Source organism: Symphalangus syndactylus, chromosome 1, assembly GCF_028878055.3.
Source record: "Symphalangus syndactylus isolate Jambi chromosome 1, NHGRI_mSymSyn1-v2.1_pri, whole genome shotgun sequence".
Classification (NCBI taxonomy): Eukaryota; Metazoa; Chordata; class Mammalia; order Primates; family Hylobatidae; genus Symphalangus; species Symphalangus syndactylus.
Window position 1 is genome coordinate 122,038,746 of NC_072423.2, and position 20,451 is coordinate 122,059,196.

The 20,451-nt window shown below is 40.1% G+C and overlaps 1 protein-coding gene across 1 annotated transcript in view; it reads left to right on the forward strand.

The window, feature by feature from the left end:
* Window positions 1-20,451, forward strand: part of SCN11A (sodium voltage-gated channel alpha subunit 11) — a 97,578-nt gene that overhangs the window by 24,523 nt on the left and 52,604 nt on the right. Inside the window, exons 7-13 of the mRNA XM_055294803.1 lie at window positions 219-285; window positions 10,005-10,146; window positions 11,001-11,198; window positions 12,075-12,248; window positions 14,852-14,981; window positions 16,073-16,311; window positions 20,089-20,268. Of these exons, the coding sequence (XP_055150778.1) occupies window positions 219-285; window positions 10,005-10,146; window positions 11,001-11,198; window positions 12,075-12,248; window positions 14,852-14,981; window positions 16,073-16,311; window positions 20,089-20,268 (1,130 nt within the window). The remainder of the gene's footprint in view (window positions 1-218; window positions 286-10,004; window positions 10,147-11,000; window positions 11,199-12,074; window positions 12,249-14,851; window positions 14,982-16,072; window positions 16,312-20,088; window positions 20,269-20,451) is intronic.

Sequence of the window (20,451 nt, forward strand, 5' to 3'; positions counted from 1 at the left end):
CTCCTCTACCTTCTCCTTCTTTCTTCTTTTTCCTCCTTTTTTCTTGCTCTTTCCAGAGGTCTTGGGCCCCAGTTTCTCTCTGGACACACCTCCTTTAATCATTTTAGAAGATGTAGAAACATCCATTTTCAAGCATAATCTGCATACTTACTATTCTCTTTCCTTTCGATGTTTTTTTTTTTTTTTAAATCTGAATTTATGACTTTTTCCTCTCTCAGACCATTGCTTTGAAAAGAAAGAAAATTCGACTGAATTCAAAATGTGTGGCACCTGGATGGGTAACAGGTAAGAGGTTTATAATTTTCATTTTTCTCCCAAGAAGAGTACCTCTAGACCTTTTAGAATGGTGTGGCAAATAGTCTTTAATGACTGGTGGACACAGTGATGATAGTTCTCAAATAATTATTTCATGTGTCTAAACAGGTTGAGACTTGTGTTATTAAATTTAAAAATAATTTCCTGGTGTTTAAGGCAGCTTTCCTCCCTAGTTATGTTAAATTGGAAGCTTATAAGAAACCTACTGAAACAGTGATATTTTAACTTTATGGAGTAGCTATTCAAGACTTTCAAAGCTGAGAAGGGATATTATGACTGAGAGCCCTGTGAGGCCCTTGTTTCCTGCTCAGTGGCATTGCCCTGCTGCAAGAGTATCTGAGCATGCTTCTTCTCTTTGGTGACCTGTTGACAACTATTGCCTCTAATTACAAACACAGTTGGACATACATCCACTTACACTTGTCCCAACAGCTGCTGGCCCTCTGCTTCTATGGGGAAACTCTTTTTTCTTTCAGGATAGCAGTGCTTTCTGTTGTGAAAGATTCAATTCGGTGAAGATTTATTGAGTGTATTTCAAATTAAGATAATATGCAAGGTACTGTGATGAAATACATGACATTCATTCCTAAATTACAAATAGATAACAAGAATCTACAGAGTGCCAAGCCCTGAGTTAGCCTCAAGGAATGCAATTATGAACAAGGCAGCACCATGCTTTTGGATTTGATAATGTCTTATAGGGAAGACAGATGCACAGAAAATGCAGTTATGTGTTGCATAATGATATTTAGATTGATAATGGATGACATATATGACACTGGCCCCATAAAATTATAATACTGTATTTTTACAGTGCCTTTTCTGTGTTTAGATACACAAATTCTTACCATTGTGTTACAGTTGCCTACAGTATTCAGTACAGTAACACACTGTACAGGTTTGTAGCCTAGGAACAATATGCTATGCCACATAGTCTAGGTGTGTAGAGGCTATACCATCTAGGCTTGTGTGTACACTCTATGATGTTTACACAACAAAATTGCCTAATACACATTTCTCAGGATGTATTCCTGCTGTTAAGCAATGCATGACTACTAGAAAGTGTGATGAGTGTTATAAGGGTGATGTGCAGGTGCTGAGAGGTATGATGGGGGTGTGACCTTGTCTGGAGAATTAGGGAAGGCTTCTCTCATTCCATCTGTAAGACACAATAGGTTTTAATCTAATATGAGGCTTACTGAGCTTTCTAGAATGATTCTCAACGGAACACACTGCACTGATCTTGTTGAGGATCATTCTAGAAAGAAAAACTGTCTTCCATGAAACCGGTCCCTGTTGCCAGAAAGGTCCCCAACATTTTGGCACCAGGGACCGATTTCATGGAAGATAATTTTTTCATGGGCAGGAAGTGGGGGTGGTTTTGGGATGAAACTGTTCTACCTCAGATCATCAGGCATTAGTTGCTCATAAGGAGCGTGCAACCTAGATCCCTTGCATGTGCAGTTCACAATAGGGTTCATACTCTTATGACAATCTAATGCTAACCACTGGAGCTCAGGCGGTAATTCTCACTTGCCCACTGCTCACTTGCTGTACAGCCCAGTTCCTAACAGGCCATGAACCAGTACTGGTCTGGGGCCTGGGTTTGGGGAACCCTGTCTTAAAGGGAGCCCGACAGCTGCTGCATATAGCACTTTTATTTACCCCTCACACAGGCAGACATGTGTGGTTACCATAGGCAAAATCCAACATGGGGTGTATAACCTAGACGTGCAGAAGGAGCAGACTTGTTTCCAACTAGTCCTTTTTTTTTTTTCCCAAGTCTTTTGCCTCCAAAGTCTCTTATTACAATACTATACTGCTATAAAAAGTCCAAAAAACTATTGTAGCTGTTGAAAACTCAAATAACATCAGGCACAAAATGAATCAAGTGTGAAGCGTATATGACAATAGAGAGTGGTGGGGAAAGTAGAGGGCAGAGGACACATGCCATGCTTAACAGCAGTCAAACTTGGGTGTTTTTTTATTTCAATAGGTTTTGGGGGAACAGGTGGTACTTGGTTACATGAATAAGTTCTTTAGTGGTGATTTCTGAGATTTTGGTGCATGAACTGGTCTTCTTTTTAGCTTTTATTTTAAGTTCAGGGGTACATGTGCAGGTTTGTTATATAGGTAAATTTGTGTACAGATTATTTCATCACCCAGGTATTAAATCTAGTACCCATTAGTTATTTTTCTGATTCTCTTCCTTCTCTCAACCTCTACCATCCAATAGGTCCCAGAATCTATTGTTCCCCACTGTGTGTCCATGTGTTCTCATCATTTATCTCCCATTTACAACTAAGAACATGTAGTATTTGGTTCTTCTGTTCCTGCATTAGTTTGTTAAGGTTAATGGCCTCCAGCTCCATCCATGTTCTCGCAAAGTAATAGATCTCATTCTTTTTATGGCTGCATAGTATTCCATGGCATATATGCACCACATTATCTTTATCCAGTCTGTCATTGATGGGCATTCATGTTGCCTCCATGTCTTTGCTATTGTGAATAGTGTGGCAATGAACATTCACTCACATGTGTCTTTATGATACAGTGATTTATATTCCTTTGGGTATATACCCAGTAACGGGCTTGCCGGGTCAAATGGTAGTTCTGTTTTTAGGTCTTTGAGGAATTGTCACAGTTTTCCACAATGGTTGAACTAATTTACACTCCCACCAACAGTGGATAAATGTTCCTTTTTCTCTGCATCTGTGCCAGCATCTATTATTTTCTGACTTTTTAATAATAGCCATTCCGACTGGTGTGAGATGGTATCTCATTGTGGTTTTGATTTGTATTTCTCTAATGATCAATGATGTACAACTGGTCTTTATAGGGCTCTTGTCTCTAAGTTTATGTGCCATCACATCTCTGTCAGTCTAGGTACAATATAAATGCTCCAGAGTTTTATGGTAAACCAACTCCTAGTACACAGCATTCCACACTGATCACAACATGCTTGCTTCTGAGGAGATGGCACTCTGAGAAGGCAGGTCTGTGATCATCTTCCCAGGCAGGCTTTGGGTCTGTTCAGGGCCCAGGCTAGTCTTCACCCTCCAGTCACTGCTTCCTCCACTGCTGACTAATTCACAGTGACTACAACTCAGATCTGAAGTCTAAGTAGGAGGTTCCAGTAGATAAAGAGAAAGAGTGAACAATTCCAGACAGTAGGCACAGCAAGGGTGAGCATAAGTCTTTGGAGCACAAGAGCATGTAGGGAATGATAAGAAGCCCAGCAACTTTTGGGCAGACAGGCAAGACAGCAGGCAGGAACAGAGACAAGAGACAACCATGAAGGACCTGATAGCTCATCAGTGCCAACAATTTTGGTCTTGATCACAAAGGAAGCAGGAGACATGGAAAGGTTTTAGGGCAGGTGGACGACTGGGCAGATTAGACATATTTTAAAAGCCACTCTGGCTTCTGTGTAGAGAATGGATATATAGAATAGATGAGGAAGCCAATTACAAGACTGTGGTAGAAAGAATAAGGATCATGAAGATGTATAGTGGTGATGAAGAAAGATGGATGGATGCATTCCAGAGACATTTAGGAGATAGAAAGAACAGGACATATCAATATTAGCCTTGAATGTAAATGGGCTGAATGCCCCCACTTAAAAGGCACACAGTGGCAAGATGGATAAAAAAGCAAGATCCAATGGTATGCTGTCTTTGAAAGACTCATCTTACATGTCATGATACCCATGGGCTCAAAATAAAAGGAATGGAGGAAAATATACCAAGCAAATGAAAATCAGAAAAAAAGCAGGAGTTGCAATCTTAATTCGGACAAAACCAACAAAGATAAAAAATAGATAAAAAGGGCATTACATAATGGTAAAAGGTTCAATTCAACAAGAAGACCTAACTAATCTAAAGGTACATGCACCAAAGACAGGAGCACCCAGATTCATAAGGCAAGTTCTTAGAGACCTACAAAGAGACTTAGACTCCCACACAATAACAGTGGGAGACTTCAACACAGCGCTGACAGTATTAGACAGATCATTAGGGCAGAAAATTAACGAAGATATTCAGGACCTGAAGTCAACATTGGACCAAATGGACCTGTTAGACCTCTACAGAACTCTCCACCCCAAAACAACAGAATATACATTCTTCTCATCACCACATGGCACATACTCTAAAACTGACCACATAATGGAATATAAAACAAGCCTCAGCAAATGCAAAATAACCAAAATTATACTAAACACACTCTCAGACCACAGCACAATAAAAATAGAAGAAAAGACTAAAAAAATCATTCAAAACCATGCAATTACAGGGAAATTAAACAACATGCCTCTGAATGACTTTTGGGTAAATAATGAAATTAAAGCAGACATCAAGAAGTTTTTTGGAACTAGTGAGAACAAAGATACAACATACCAGAATCTCTGGGACACAGCTAAGCCAGTGTTAAGAGAAAATTCATAGCACTAAATGCCCACATCAAAAAACTTAGAAATAACAACGTCACATCACAATGGAAAGAGTTAGAGAAGCAAGAGCAAAGCTAGCAGAAGACAAAAAATAAGGAAATCCAAATAAACACATTTAGAAATGACAAAGGGGATGTTACCACTGACCCCACAGAAATAAAAATAACCATCAAAAACTACTAAAAACACCTCTAAGCACACAAACTAAAAATACCTGGACACAAACACCCTGCCAAGACTGAACCAGAAAGAAACTGATTCCCTGAATAGACCAATAACAAGCTCCAAAATTGAATCTATAATAAATAGCCTACCAAACAAAAAAATCCCGAGACCAGATGGATCCATAGCTGAATTCTACTAGATGTACACAGAAGAGCTGGTACCATTCCTACAGAAACTATTCCAAAAAATTGAGGAGCAGGGACTCCTCCCCAAATCATTCAACGAGACCAGCATCGTCCTGATACCAAAACCTGGCAGAGGCACAACAAAAAAGGAAAACTTTAGGTCAATAACCTTGATGAACATTGATGCAAAAATCCTCAACAAAATACTTGCAAACCTAATCCAGCAGCACATTAAAAAGCTAATCTACCACAATCAAGTAGGCTTCATCCTTGGGATGCATGGTTGGTTCAACATATGCAAATCAATAAATGTGATTCATCAGGACTAAAGTCAAAAAATGCGTGAATATTTCAATAGTTGCAGAAAAGGCTTTTGATAAATTCAACATCCATTCATGTTCAAAACTCTCAATACATTAGATATTGAAGGAACATACCTCAAAATAATAAGAGCCATCTATGACAGACCCACAGCCAACATCATACTGAATAAGGAAAAGCTGGAAGCATTCTCCTTGAAAAGTAGCACAAGACAGGGTACCCTCTCTCACCACTCCTATTCAACATAGTATTGGGAGTCCTGGACAGAGCAATCAGGAAGAAAAAGAAATAAAGCGCATCCAAATAGGAAGAGAAGAAGTCAAACTATTCCTGTTTGCAGATAACATGACTGTATCTAGAAAACCCCATAGTCTCAGCTCAAAAGGTCCTTCAGCTGATAAACAACTTCAGCAAAGTTTCAAGATACAAAGTCAATGTACAAAAACCACTAGCATTCCTATATACCAACAGCCAAGCCGAGAGCCAAATCAGGAATGCAATCCTATTTACGATTGTGACAAAAGAATAAAATACATAGGAATACAGCCAACAGGGAGATGAAAGATCTCTACAATGAGAATTGCAAAACACAGCTCAAAGAAATTAAAAATGATGCAAACAATTGGAAAAACATCTCATGCTCATGGATAGGAAGAATCAATATCATTAAAATGGATATACTGCCTAAAGCAATTTACAGATGCAGTGCAATTCCTATTAAATTACCAACGACATTCTTGACAGAATTTTTAAAATGCCATTTTAAAATTTATATGGAATCAAGAAAAAGCCCAAATACCCAAGGCAATCCTAAGCAAAAAGTATAAACTGGAGGCATCACGTTTCCCAACTTCAAAATATACAACAGGGCTACAATAACCGAAACAGCATGGTACTGATACAAAAACAGTCATATAGATCAATGTACAGAATAGAGAGCCCAGAAATAAGTCTGCACACCTACAACCATCTGATCTTGAACAAAGCTGACAAAACAAGCAATGGGGAAAACATGCTATTCAATAAATGGTGCTGGAATAACTGGCTAGCTATATGCAGAAGATTGAAACTGGACTCCTTTCTTACACCATATACGAAAATCAACTCGAGATGGATTAAAGACTTAAATGTAAATCCCCAAACTATGAAAACTCTGGAAGATAACCTATGCAATTCCATTCTGGACATAGAAATGGGCAAATATTTCATGATGAAGATGCCAAAAGCAATCAGAATGAAACCAAAATTTGACAATGGGATCTAACTAAACAAGAGCTTCTGCACAGAAAACAAAAACAAAAACAAAAAACAAAAAACTATTAACAGAGTAAACAGACAACCTACAGAATGGGAGAAAATATTTGCAAACTATGCATCTGTTAAAGGTCTAATATTCAGCATCTGTAAGGAAATTAAATTTACAATAAGAAAACAACTCCACTGAAAAGTGGGCAAAGGACATGAATAGACTTTTTTTTTTTTTTTAAAGAAGACTTAGATGCAGCCAATGAGCATATGAAAAAAAGCTCAGCATCGCTGACCATTAGAGAAATGCAAATCAAAACCACAATAAGATACTATTTCACACCAGTCAGAATGGCTAGCATTACAGAGTCAAAAAATAACAGACGCTGGCAATGTTGTGGAGAAAAGGGAACACATACACTGTTAGTAGAAGTGTAAATTAGTTCAACCATTGTGGAAAGCAGTGTGGCAATTCCTCAAAGACCTTAAACAGAACTACTGTTGCTGGATTAATCCCAGCAATCGCATTGCTGGGTAGGTACCCAGAGGAATATAAATCATTCTACTGTAAAGATACACACACATGCATGTTCATTGCAGCACTGTTCACTATAGCAAAGACATGGAAGCAACCTGAATGCCCATCAGTGACAAACTGGATAAAGAAAATGTGGTACACATACATGATGGAATACTATGCAGCCATAAAGAAGCACGAGATTATGTCTTTTGCGGGGACATGGATGGAGTTAGAGGCCATTAGCCTTAGCAAACTAAAGCAGGAAACAGAAAACCAAATACTGCATGTTCTCACTTGTAAGTGGGAGTTAAATGATGAGAACTCACAGACATAGAAAAGAACAACAGCTACTGGGGCCTACTTGAGGATGAAGTGTAGGAGCAGCAAGAGGAGCAGAAAAAATAACTGTTGGGTACTAGGCTTAGTACCTAGGTGATGAAATAATCTGTACAACAAACCCCTGTGACATGAGTTTACCTATATAACAAACCTGCACATGTACCCCAGAACCTAAAATAATAGGTAAAAATAAATAAATAGAAAGAAAAAAAATAGGAGATTGAAGAGGGGATGTTGGTGTGTATTTGTGTGTACAAAGCCTTGTGTAAGAGAGTAGCGGGAAGTGCAAAGGAGAGAAAACTGTTACAGATGTTTCTCATGTCAGTGTGAGTGAGTGATAATGTCATTAGCTGAGATGGGGATGCTGGCAGAGAGGCGTAATCACCTGTGTAAGTTGATGAGAGGGTGCACCCAGAGAGTAGGAGATTGAACAAAACAGGCTGATATTTTGAATGGTGACCAAGAAATGAGGGAGATTAAATATGGTAGGTCCATCCTCAACAGACTCCTGGAAGTTAGAGGGCACTGGGACTTCACAGAATTTCCTCCAGTTCTGGTGAGAAAGAGGGCGCAATGGATGCCCTCCTCCTCAGTCACCCTAAAGCAAAACCTACCACTCACAAATTCCCACTCTGCCCACCAGGCAAATCCCAATAAGCTTGTCAGGTCCTCTGATTAAAACACATGAACAGCTCAGGCTCACCAGGCATCTGAAGAAAATCTTTGGTAAAAAGGAGGCCAAGATAAAGCCACAGAAAATGTGGCCATGAACAAAACAAGAGAACCAGAAAGGGCTCTGAAAACTTTGAATAGTGTTCTTGGTGAAATTAAGAGAGATATTATATACATAAAACAAAAAGCAGCTTGTGAAAAAAGAACAGCAAAAAAAAAAAAACTTACTAGAAATTAAACATTATTACGCAAAAATCAATATTAGAACTAAAAGATAAAGTTGACAAAATAGCCCCAAAAGCAGGAAAAAGAGAACAGAAAATCTAAGAGTAAATGTCAATTCAAAAGTCCCAACTTTTGACTAAGTAGGAATTCTACAACTGGAGCACAGATTAAACAAAAGGAAGGAAATTAGTGAAGAAATGATGCAGAGAATTTACCTGGGACTAAAGATGGAAGTCCCTCAGTGCTCCAGAAAGTACCCAACACAGTGAATGAGAAAGGACCATGCCAAGGACATTATCATGGCATTTCAGAACTTTTTGGGAAAAGATTTTAAAACTAATGGGCAAAAGAAGGTCACCCACAAAGGAACAAAAATCAAACTGGCATAAGAATTCTTAATAGCAACACAGGATAATAACTGAGCAGTGCTTTCATATTGCTAAGGAAAAACTTTCAACTCAGAATTCTATTTCTGGCCAAACTACCAATTGATTGTGAAAATGGAATAAATATATATTCATATATGTGAAGATTACACAGTCTTCTTAAGAAGCTAATTGAGAGGTGCTCCAGAAGAATGATGGAGTAAAACATGAAAAAGCAACACGAAAAAGCCAAGAAAAAATGTCTACCATAGCAAGAAGTTAATCAACGCGAACTACAATTGATAAATCAAATATCAGTGTAAGCACTATTTAGACATACGGAGGTAGAAGAGTTAACAGTTGTTGAATTTGGGGTTTATAAATGACAGTTAAAGAATTATACAATTGATTTCATTATAAGCTTTTTGGTGCATGTAATTTTTAAGCCATGCGCATGTATTACTTTGATTAAAATACTATTTATTAAAAAACTAAGAAATACATATCCTTAGTACATCTTATAGATACACTCAATAATTTGTGTTTTGGTAATATGCGAAAAGACCTATGTTCAAAGATATTCATTGCCCAAATGTTTGTAAGAGTGAAGGACTGTCAATTACTGAAACCTAAATATTCATCATTAGCAGAGCAGTTAAATAAATCATAGAACTATAGACTTGAAAAGAAATAAGATATCTCCCTGTATGGTGATATGAAAAGAGCTCTAAACTATATTGTTCCATTAAAAAAAGCAAGGTGCAGGAGAGTGTGCAAAGCATGTTCCCAGTTTTGTGTGTTATAAAAGTTGTGTATAGATATAGATGTGCTGTATAGTCATAGCAAACTTCTGGAAATTTACAAAAGTAACTGTTAACTATTGCCTCTAGGAAGTGGGATCAGGAGACTGGGAAGAGAGGAAGACTTAATATTCATTGTATGCGCTTTTTTACCATTCATTGTTCATGTGTCACTGTACTCAATTTTTCAATGAAAAACTATCTTATATGAATTTATTAATCAGTTCATTATCAAAAGAGTCTTGTCAGACAGAGCAGTGGCCACTTTACAAATAAATACTCCCTTCCTCTAGGGCTCCTGGTGTGAGCCCATGGCCCTCGGAAAAACCAGTGTCATTGGAAGGAAAGAGAAGCTTGGTGGTGGCATATATAATTATTTCTCTGTTTGTTTCCAATATCTAGCACCTGTTCCATACAATATGAATGTAACCATACCAAAATTAATCCTGACTATAATTATACGAATTTTGACAACTTTGGCTGGTCTTTTCTTGCCATGTTCCGGCTGATGACCCAAGATTCCTGGGAGAAGCTTTATCAACAGGTTGTCTATTTATAGTCTCTCTTTTTCCTCTCTCCCTCCCTCCATCCTTTTCCTTCCCCCTCTATCATTTACCTATTTATTTACCATTTATTTATAACTACCATTCATCCCCCACTTTTATCATCTGTCTCATCTTTAACAGTTGTACTGTTAAATTCTGCCTTACTAATTCTGTTAGAAACTTCAAGAAAATTGGCCGGGCATGCTGACTCATGCCTGTAATCCTAGCACTTTGGGAGGCTGAGGCTTGAGGTCAGGAGTTTGAGACCAGCCTGGCCAACATGGTGAAACCCCAACTCTACTAAAAATACAAAAATACAAAAATTAGCGGGGCATGGTGACAGGTGCCTGTAATCCCCACTACTTGGAAAGATGAGGCAGGAGAATCACTTGAACCTAGGAGGCGGAGGTTGCAATGAGCCGAGATCACACCACTGCACTCCAGCCTGGGTGATAGAGTGAAACTCCATCTCAAAAAAAAAAAAAAAAAAGAAACTTCAAGAAAATTTTAAAGGCAATATTTGGAAGAAGACTCCAAAGAACCCCTCCTCTTCCTAGAAATATTAGCCCCCTCCAGATTCCCTACTGCCCTCTCTCTTGCCACTTTTATTTTAAAAATGCAGATACTCTTAAGAGAGTTATAGATAGTAAAGTCACTGAAACTTCCATGTGAAGGTGCCCTGAGAGGCAGGGCATCAGGAATCCCTGGAGTATTAGGGAAGCTATAGATGATTCTGTGGTCAACTGAGCCCACCAGTGCAATTGTCTGCTACTGTGTGGTCTTTGCTTGAGGTGATGGTCGCTCTCCTGTGGAAGAAGATTTGAGATTCAAGAACATGCTCTGTCCTTCGCAGACCCTGCGTACTACTGGGCTCTACTCAGTCTTCTTCTTCATTGTGGTCATTTTCCTGGGCTCCTTCTACCTGATTAACTTAACTCTGGCTGTTGTTACCATGGCGTATGAGGAGCAGAACAAGAATGTAGCTGCAGAGATAGAGGCCAAGGAAAAGATGTTTCAGGAAGCCCAGCAGCTGTTGAAGGAGGAAAAGGAGGTAGGGACATGGGGTCAGACAGTGGGATCTGATTTGGGGCGGGGAAGGGGTCCCCAGAGGCAATGTGACCTGAGACTCAAGGCTGCCATCCTTGGCCTGGTCTCAGTGCTTTCTCTACTGGTGCTTTTCTGAGAATATAAGTCACTTGAAGAATGACTGTGCTGCTATATTTCACAAAATTGTCCAGGCACCAGGCCCTTCAAAACGGGGAATGCTTGGTCTTGATGCTTTTTGACCTTCTGAAGTCTAAGCCTTCTAAGACATGCCCCAAATTACTGACTAGACAATACAACATAAGTATATGTAAATCTAGGCTGTGCTCCAGGCTTTCTTGTGGAAATCTGGAGATGTTTGTGTTCGGGGCCTTTGCTTGAGGTGGACTCTAGAACAATGTTCACCTCTCCCTGTCTGCAATCCTTGTCTTATTTATAGGCCATTCTAACAGTTTCCTTGGAATCTTCACATTCTTCCAGCTCAAGTCTCAGATTTTCAGGACAGGGACCATGTTTTATACTCGCACCGATCCTCTATAAGATTTGTCAGAAGGATGCCATTGTAAGTGCTTAACATCTGCACTATCAGGCATAAGTATTTATTGAGTGCCTAGCGCATACTGGACACTGTGCTAAGGGGCAGTGACACAGAGATATGAAAGAGTCAGTGCTGCTTTCGGTGGCTGCAATTTCTGTGCAAAAACAGGACATGTTTCCCCAGATAAATAATAACAGAGCTAGCATAGCCCAGGTAGATGATGAGCAATTTAAACGATACAGAGCTACCAGAAGAGAGATTTTCACCACTCTCAGGTCGGGGTCATTTGCAGTGTTTCATGAGGAGGTGTAATCTGTTCTTTAATTGCTTTTGTTCAATTTGAAGGCTCTGGTTGCCATGGGAATTGACAGAAGTTCACTTACTTCCCTTGAAACATCATATTTTACCCCAAAAAAGAGAAAGCTCTTTGGTAATAAGAAAAGGAAGTCCTTCTTTTTGAGAGAGTCTGGGAAAGACCAGCCTCCAGGGTCAGATTCTGATGAAGATTCCCAAAAAAAGGTAAGTCTTTTCCAGGGAATTAATGATACCATAGTGCTGTCCAGAGGGACAGATCCAATTGCCAAAGTGAAAGAATTCATTTATTCAGTTACTCATTTATTCATTCATCCATTTGCACATACTTTCATGCATCCATGTGTCTTTTCAATTATCCATTTATTTGTAAACATCAATTTAGAGTGTTTACAGTGTTTACTATCTTCTTGGCACTGGGATAGGTACTAGGGATACGTGATTTATACTCCACAGAGTGTACGGCTAATGATGAAGATATACTGATAAGAAGGCAGTTACGAGTCAATGTGATGACTGATGTGCTGATTGATGTGGGAGAACAGAGGAGGAACTATGTGTCAGTGTGGGCTCCCTCTGAAGCAAACCCAAAGACATTACAATGCAAGTAGATTATTTGGGAAGTGATCCCAGGAAGCACTGGGAAAGGAGGGAAGAAGTGCTATATGGAATGAAAGGTAACGAGTGAAGATGCATTATCAAGCCAGTTACCACTGAAGCCAGGTAGTTGGAGTTTAATCCTTCTGAAGTAGAGGCATCAACACACACACACACACACACACATACACACACACACACATATATATATGTTGGTATATATACCAACTTTGGTCCATCATAGATTAAAGATTGCTGAAGACGGAAGACAATAATTTCTCTCTAATTTCCTACTTGCTGTGCACTAAGGAAGACGGGATTTGAGTCATCAGAGAAAGTCCTCAAGTAAGGACATATGGGTGGGAAAACCAACAGCATCCAGAATTCATGGGGCCTGGGGGAAAAGCAGTGGATAAGAAAAGGGTCCCCAGAAGATGCAGTGTGTCAGCTGAAAGGACGAATTCACCAGTAAAAGGAAAAAGAGAGCATTATCTGCAGAGAGAACAGAATGTGCAAAAGCCTAGAAGCGAAGGCAAGCAGGAGAACATGACCCATTAGAAAACTTGCCAGTGTGTGTGTATGTGTGTGTATGCGCATGCATGTACACTCATGCGTGCTCATGTGTGATGAGGCTGGGGGAGGGTGGGTGGCACAAGGCTATAGTCATCAGTTTGGGGATCACAAAAGACCTCGAAAACAAAGCTAGAGGGTTTACCCTTTTCAATGAGGGCTAGAGGTAAAGAGCATTGAAAGTTTTATATAAGAGAAGGATATGACTGGATTTATGAAATCCTGGATGCATTGAAGACAGGGGATTGGAGGAGGGCAAGACTGGAGGCAACCAGTTAAGAGATTGTTGCAGTTACCAAGTAAGAGGTTTCTGTGGCTTAAACCAGGGTTAGGGAAGTGAGGATGAAGAGCAATTAACAGACGACCGTGATCTGCAGAAGATAAAATTTAGCAGTTGAGTTGATGGACAGTGTGGGGATAAGGCCTGGTTTCCGACATGATTAGCTAACTTGATGGAGGGTAATTTATGGAGACAGGAAAGGTACACATTTTGGGAGTGGAAAGATGGCTCATTCAGTTTTGAATGTGCCAATTTCCAGTTGCTTATGGGCCCTCCAAGCAGGGATGTTGATTAGGCAGCGTGATGTGCAGAAATGAAGCTGGTTGGGTGGTGGCGGGGAGGGATGGGCAGCGGAAAAAGTTATTCTTATCATTAAGGTGGGGGATGTTCAGACATATTTTAATTGTCCAGAGAAAAGTCAGAGAGAGGAAGATGCTAAAGATACAGGTAAAGATGGCAAGAGCCACTTTCCTGAGATAGAGGGAGATGTAGTAGGTAGAAGGTGGATATGTATGTCTGATAATGTGGTGGGGAAAGGGAATCAAGGGGCCTTTGCAGAAGTAGGTAGAAGGATCCCATCCACTGATATGATCAGTTCTCTGCTGTAGTAATAGGGAGAGATCTCATAGAAAGACTATCTAGATTGGCTTATCACAAAAGGATAGTTCCCTCTGGGGCCCTGGTCAGTCGGAACCCTTGGAAAATAAGCCACTAGGAAAACCCAAATTTTCTGGATAGCTGGAGGTTTGCACTCTTTAATTCCAGTAACTTTAGAATTGTAGGTAGATGTGAGAGAGTGAGCTAGCCCTTGGGCTCAGCTTGAGAGTGTGCTTGAGGTTTAGGATCTAGATTTTGTGATATTTAGTGGGACTGTTCTTTTTAGTTACTGACCATTTTAAAAACAGTATAGGCAGTTGTTCACTTCACAACTGGAGCCAGCACTTCACAGTCTGGCTCCAGTCCACCTTCCTAAATTTATACTCCACTTCTTCCCTTTAAACATTGTTTTCAAATTGGATTTTATATTGCTTTCATACCCGGAACCATTGCTTACTAATTTTTGTAAAATTTTGTTTGCTCTTTGTTGGCAGTGAATAAAACACAGAGAAAGTAAAATCTCTGTAGGTAGGACTCTAGAAATGTGCATGCATAGGAAGTATGAATGATCAAACCAGATTTCTCTTATTTGTTAAATATGAAATAAGAAAACTGAATATTTGGCATGCTGTAAAGATGAGGTGAGTAGACCTATAGAAAATGTTGAGCACTTTTGTTACATGTAGCACTGGAACAAAGTAGCTCGTTAAGTTTTGAGGAGAGGCAGCCCCTGTCTTTAGAAGGTGCGCCGTGCCTTCTCTTACAGCCACAGCTCCTAGAACAAACCAAACGACTGTCCCAGAATCTATCACTGGACCACTTTGATGAGCATGGAGATCCTCTCCAAAGGCAGAGAGCACTGAGTGCTGTCAGCATCCTCACCATCACCATGAAGGGTAAGTTCCACCTCCAAATCCAAGGGAAAGCCTACTTCAACAATGTCCTTCCATTCTTCTTCTTCCCAATCCCCTAGAAGCCCTCTGCAAAGGAGGCTGTTTTGGAACCAACCCACTGTACCGTCCTGCAAAGAGTGACTTCCTTTGCCTCTTTGGAGCATGTAAACAAAGTGGCTCACAGGAAGCAGACCTTCCCTGTGGACCCACTCTAAATTGGCACTTGGGTAGAGGTGGAAGCTGCCTAGACTTGGGATGGGACTTCTGACCAAATGCATAAACACGGCCTCACAACCAGGCCAGGGAGTCACAAGAGATCCAAGTGACAACAATAGTCAGTCAAAGAACAGAAGACTTTGAATTCTCCAGGAGGTGGCAGTTGTTGTTGAAGTTACAGTCAGAAACCCCACATGGGCAATAGAAGACCTGTGTAGACAGGCTGGAACCATCTGATAGACCAAATTAACAGCAGGTAACAGGACCCCACCCCAGGGGTTGGTGTTCAGGAGCAGGATTTACTCCCTGCAAGGGGGGTCTCAAATAGGTCCTCTAGCACTTTTAAGCCTAGTGCATCATCTCGTTTGCCCTGCATGTGTCCTTGCAGTGGTGCCAGGGAAATCAGGGGTGGTCTGAACTCAACTAATGGATAGAGTCCCTTTTACTGTTTCAGTGCTTATAGATGCCCCTTCCCTTGAGCCCTGGTTGCCCCTTTTGCCTCTGTTACGGCTGACCTTATGGTCTGTCTTGAGTGGACATAACTTGGGCCTGTATCTATCTCTCTCTTGGATTCACAGCCAGCCAATGTTGACTTCCACATCTGTATATCTAACAGCAAAGGCCAGCTCCTGGATGCTCAGTAAGAGTGTAAATATTTAATGGACTTGACTGTGCCGCATGCTAGTTGTATGTGGAACATTGTCTCTTCTGCACTATGATTGGTGGAAAAACCTTTCTGGCTACACAAATCAAAACCTTTCACAACTGATCATGTATCAGGAGGCCCTGGGGAAGAGGGAGGAAGGAATGCACTCAGGCAAAGGGCATCTGGATTGCTTCAGAGCTAACTCCTCAACCTCTCACTCATTCTCCTACAGAACAAGAAAAATCACAAGAGCCTTGTCTCCCTTGTGGAGAAAACCTGGCATCCAAGTACCTCGTGTGGAACTGCTGCCCCCAGTGGCTGTGCATTAAGAAGGTCCTGAGAACGGTAATGACTGACCCATTTACTGAGCTGGCCATCACCATCTGCATCATCATCAACACTGTCTTCTTGGCCATGGAGCATCACAAGATGGAGGACAGTTTCGAGAAGATGTTGAATACAGGGAATTTGGTAACATTAATCTTTTAAAAATAAAAAACATATTTCAAACTTTAAAGTATAACTCTTTCAAAGTCTAAACATTTTGTGAATGAGCTAACCTAACCTAGGTTTTTGGTCCTCTTCAGTGGAGTGAGGGAAAATATGGCTGTTATGGTTTTACTGTTACCTGGTTCATTTCAGAAATTGTCCGTGTGTCCTGAGTTGGCCCTCTGGTATGTTCAGGTATCTCTTTAGTCATTCGGTGGTAAGCCAGATACAAGCAGACATCCTAAAAGGTCAGCTCTCTGAGATAATCAAGAAAATGTTAACCATATCCGGAGAACCATGGTAATGACTGCTGTGGTCCCAGTGATATTCATGACATAATTTGTCACAAAATGATGTGACTACTATTACTAGGTGTTATTCTCCCTGGAAAGATGAATCAGGGCCTGGCAGCTGTGGAAGTTTCACTTTTTTGGGAGGAGTTGTTTCGGGGGTGGTCAGGGTGGGGTGGGGTGAATTTCCAGACTTGAGCCTGCTTCACTATGTTTCTCATTGGATAGATCTAGTCTCAGTTAAATTGGGAAAACTAAGGGGAGCCGACTTTTCAAGGACTGTTCACATCAGTTTATGGTTCTTGTGGAAGGCATTTTTCTCAAGGAAAAATTAGTCCCTTGAATATCAGAAACAACAAATAATTGCCCACGGGATGATCTACCCTAATTAGCTGATGGGTTAATGAGCTAAAAACCTTACCAGACTGTCTAGCCTTTTCTTCTTAAACTTTTGTTTTATTTTTCTAATTTAAAAAATAGTAAATGCTGTTTTATTTTTTTTAAATAAGGAAAAATATAAATAAGGGAAATAGAAGAAATTAATGTCCCATGTAACTACTGACAAAGATGATCATTTTTAGCATAGCAGAACATTTCCAAGCAGTATGTAAGCATGTATGTATGTATGTATTTTTATTTATTTTTTTCTCCTTTTTTGGCATATTTTTTGTTTGTGATGTCTTTTTACATGTCTTTAAAAATTTGTTTTACATTGTTAAAAACCCACTGCACCTGGGCACAGTGGCTCACGCCTATAATCCCAACACTTTGGGAGGCCGAGGCAGGCAGATCATGAGGTCAGGAGATCGAGACCATTCTGGCTAACACGGTGAAATCCTGTCTCTACTAAAAATACAAAAAATTAGCTGGGCATTGTGGCGGGCGCCTGTAGTCCCAACTACTCGGGAGGCTGAGGCTGGAGAATGGCGTGAACCCAGGAGGCGGATCTTGCAGTGAGCCGAGATTGTGCCACTGCACTCCAGCCTGGGTGACAGAGCTAGACTCCATCTCAAAAAAAAAAAAAAAAGAACCCACTGCACTAGAGACAGGTACCTGTCATCCTCAGTTCCACAGCCTCCACAAGGAGCAGTGATACAGTGGAACTGTAGTATAAAACCTGGGTGGTTCTCCTCACAGGCAGTCTGCACATAGCACATAAATTCGTTTCTCCAGGCTGCCTTTGGGAATAAATGCCTTGTGGGTGTAAATGGGTTAGACTAGATTCCACGCTGCTTGACAAACCTAACACATAGTTCCTTGTAACAGATCAGGGTCTCCTGGCCATGTATTCATCTATCCTCTGCTGAGGCATCCCAGAAATGAGCTGAAATTGTTTCAGTTGAAGGCAGAAAGCTGTGTCTACAGGGGCATGGTCAGCAGACTCCACCTTTTAGCACCTCCTGGTGGAATGGAGTTACTGAATAAGTTCTAGAGAACACTCAAAAACCCAGAGTCATCTCCGTGGACACGGCTTCCCAATTGCAAAGGTGATCTGTTTTGATCTGCTGGTCCAAATTTAGAAAATGAGAAAACCTCCCCATCTCAGATTTCCCACTGATTAGACATCCTGAGTGTGGAGGTGAAGCTATATTTTGCAGTTGGAAACTGAGTGATGGACATTCTTCTTCACTTCCTCCAGAGCAGGAGGAGCCACAGGGACATTGTTGTTTTCCAAGTACACAGGCAGCAGCTGCACCCTAGCTCTTAAAAATTGGCAGGAAATATGTAGAACCATACACATAGCTTGTGTTTCCATTCCATGTGCCTACTCCCTGGACATACAATACCAAAATGGCAGCCACACTATTTACTGCTCCCATGGTAGTAGTGGTGGTGAGAAGCCTTGGAGTCGAGTTCCAAAGAACACATCAAAACTTCCCTCCTCTGATGTGTGGGCCAGGATTAAGCCACTCTGTGGGGTGCTGCAGGACTGGACTAGAAAATTAACTCTCTAGGATAGAGATTGCTGTAATCAGAGGGATACACTGAATGCCAAGAAGCCGTAAAGAAAAGTTGGATTGAATTGACAAAACTAATGGTCCCAAGGTATCTGGGGATGCTGTAGAGCTTGATGCCTAAAGCCTAAAGGAGATACAAGAAGGAGGAGTGAGTAAAAAGAGGTGGGGATGACTACACAATTATCTAGGACAGGCATCACTGTATGCTTTTAGATACTGGTGGTGACATTGAGCAGAAGTAGATAGCAGTATTTAAAGGAGGAATATGAAAATAAACTTGAATTTTCTTTGTAACTCTTGATTTATTTTTATTTTTCTACCCTGGATTTATCTTTGCTATCCTTTTGTCTTTAACTTGTGCCATTTTATTTCAGACATTTTAAAAAATAAATAGTAAATCATTGAATCATTTATAAAAAACAGATAATCCTTTATTTTTAATAATCAAATTTAGTCATTTGTAGGTTCCCCCCAGAATTGTAGTAGACAGTTTTATAACAATCTTTGTAAAGACTTTAATCCTTTTAATGTTACCTTATTATTTTTATATTCTTGCTTTTTTCATTTCTATTTATTTGTGTTTGTATGTGATAAGACTGTGCTATTTGCTGTGAAGAAATGATTTGCTTTATTTTTTGCAAAGATATGGAAGACAGATTTAGTTTTTAATTGGCTACTACATTCAACATTTTTACATATTTCTTAAGTCTGTATTTATCTGATTATTGAAGACAAAGACAAAACTATTTTGCCCATGGAAAATACAAAATTCAGTACTTTTTGTAATTACTGCCTCTTCTTTTTATTCTTTGATATTTTGTTCTGGAAGTGTGAGCCCTGCATTCTGAATGAGTTTTTAGGATTATATTCTGATTCACTAATTCTCCTTTCAACCATAACCAATTGAAGGCTTATCCCATATATTGAGTTGCTCAAAGACATTTTTTTTTTTTTTTGTCTCTGGAAGTGTTTTCTAATTCTATGATCTGTGCCCCTTTTTTGTTTTTATTTTTAATTTTTCTGATCAAGGTGTTGAAATTAGGTGGTCAGGTGAACTCATCCTGGATTCTAGTTTATGGGGGGTATTTATCCTTAGCTTTCAGGGCTGTTGTTTACATTCCTTCTCTCGCTATTTTAATTGTGTTAATTGGTATTCTAGAGAGAATTCAGAGGAGAAATTGCCTGACACTTTCTGTCACCCTGCAATCTACCAGTAATACCATTTTGCTTTATCTTCAACAGAATGAGAAATAATATTCATTTTCCATTCTGGTGTCTGTGAGCTTGGTTACATTGCTGTGGGCACCGTGGAGAGGGATGGAGAGGGGAACAAAGTCATAGTGAGGTTCATGCTACAATAATAAATGTTTCTATTGCGTGGACTTTAGGGTATAGTGTATCAATCATGAGAATACTTTTCATTTCTTTGTAACTTCTGTACTTCTCTTGGGCCATTCTTAAAAGTGTGTCTCTGCAGCTTCCTTCTCTCATTCTTCTTTGTCCCGCTGTAGGTTTTCACTGGCATTTTTATAGCAGAAATGTGCCTAAAAATCATTGCGCTCGATCCCTACCACTACTTTCGCCGAGGCTGGAACATTTTTGACAGCATTGTTGCTCTTCTGAGTTTTGCAGATGTAATAAGCAGTAAATTTCAAAAGGGAAGCTGGCCATTCTTGCGTTCCTTCAGAGTGGTAAGGCACTTTCTTATTTTACTGCATAAACATAGCTGCCTAAGTGGGAAAAAAGTTTTGAGCGAGTTCAATGGTTATCTTGGACTAAACTTTAATTTATCTTACCTTAACCCCAGAACCAAAATTGCACTCCTCTTCCTGCACAGGTCTTTAATAGCCTTGCAAGTCCCTGGGGGTCTTCGC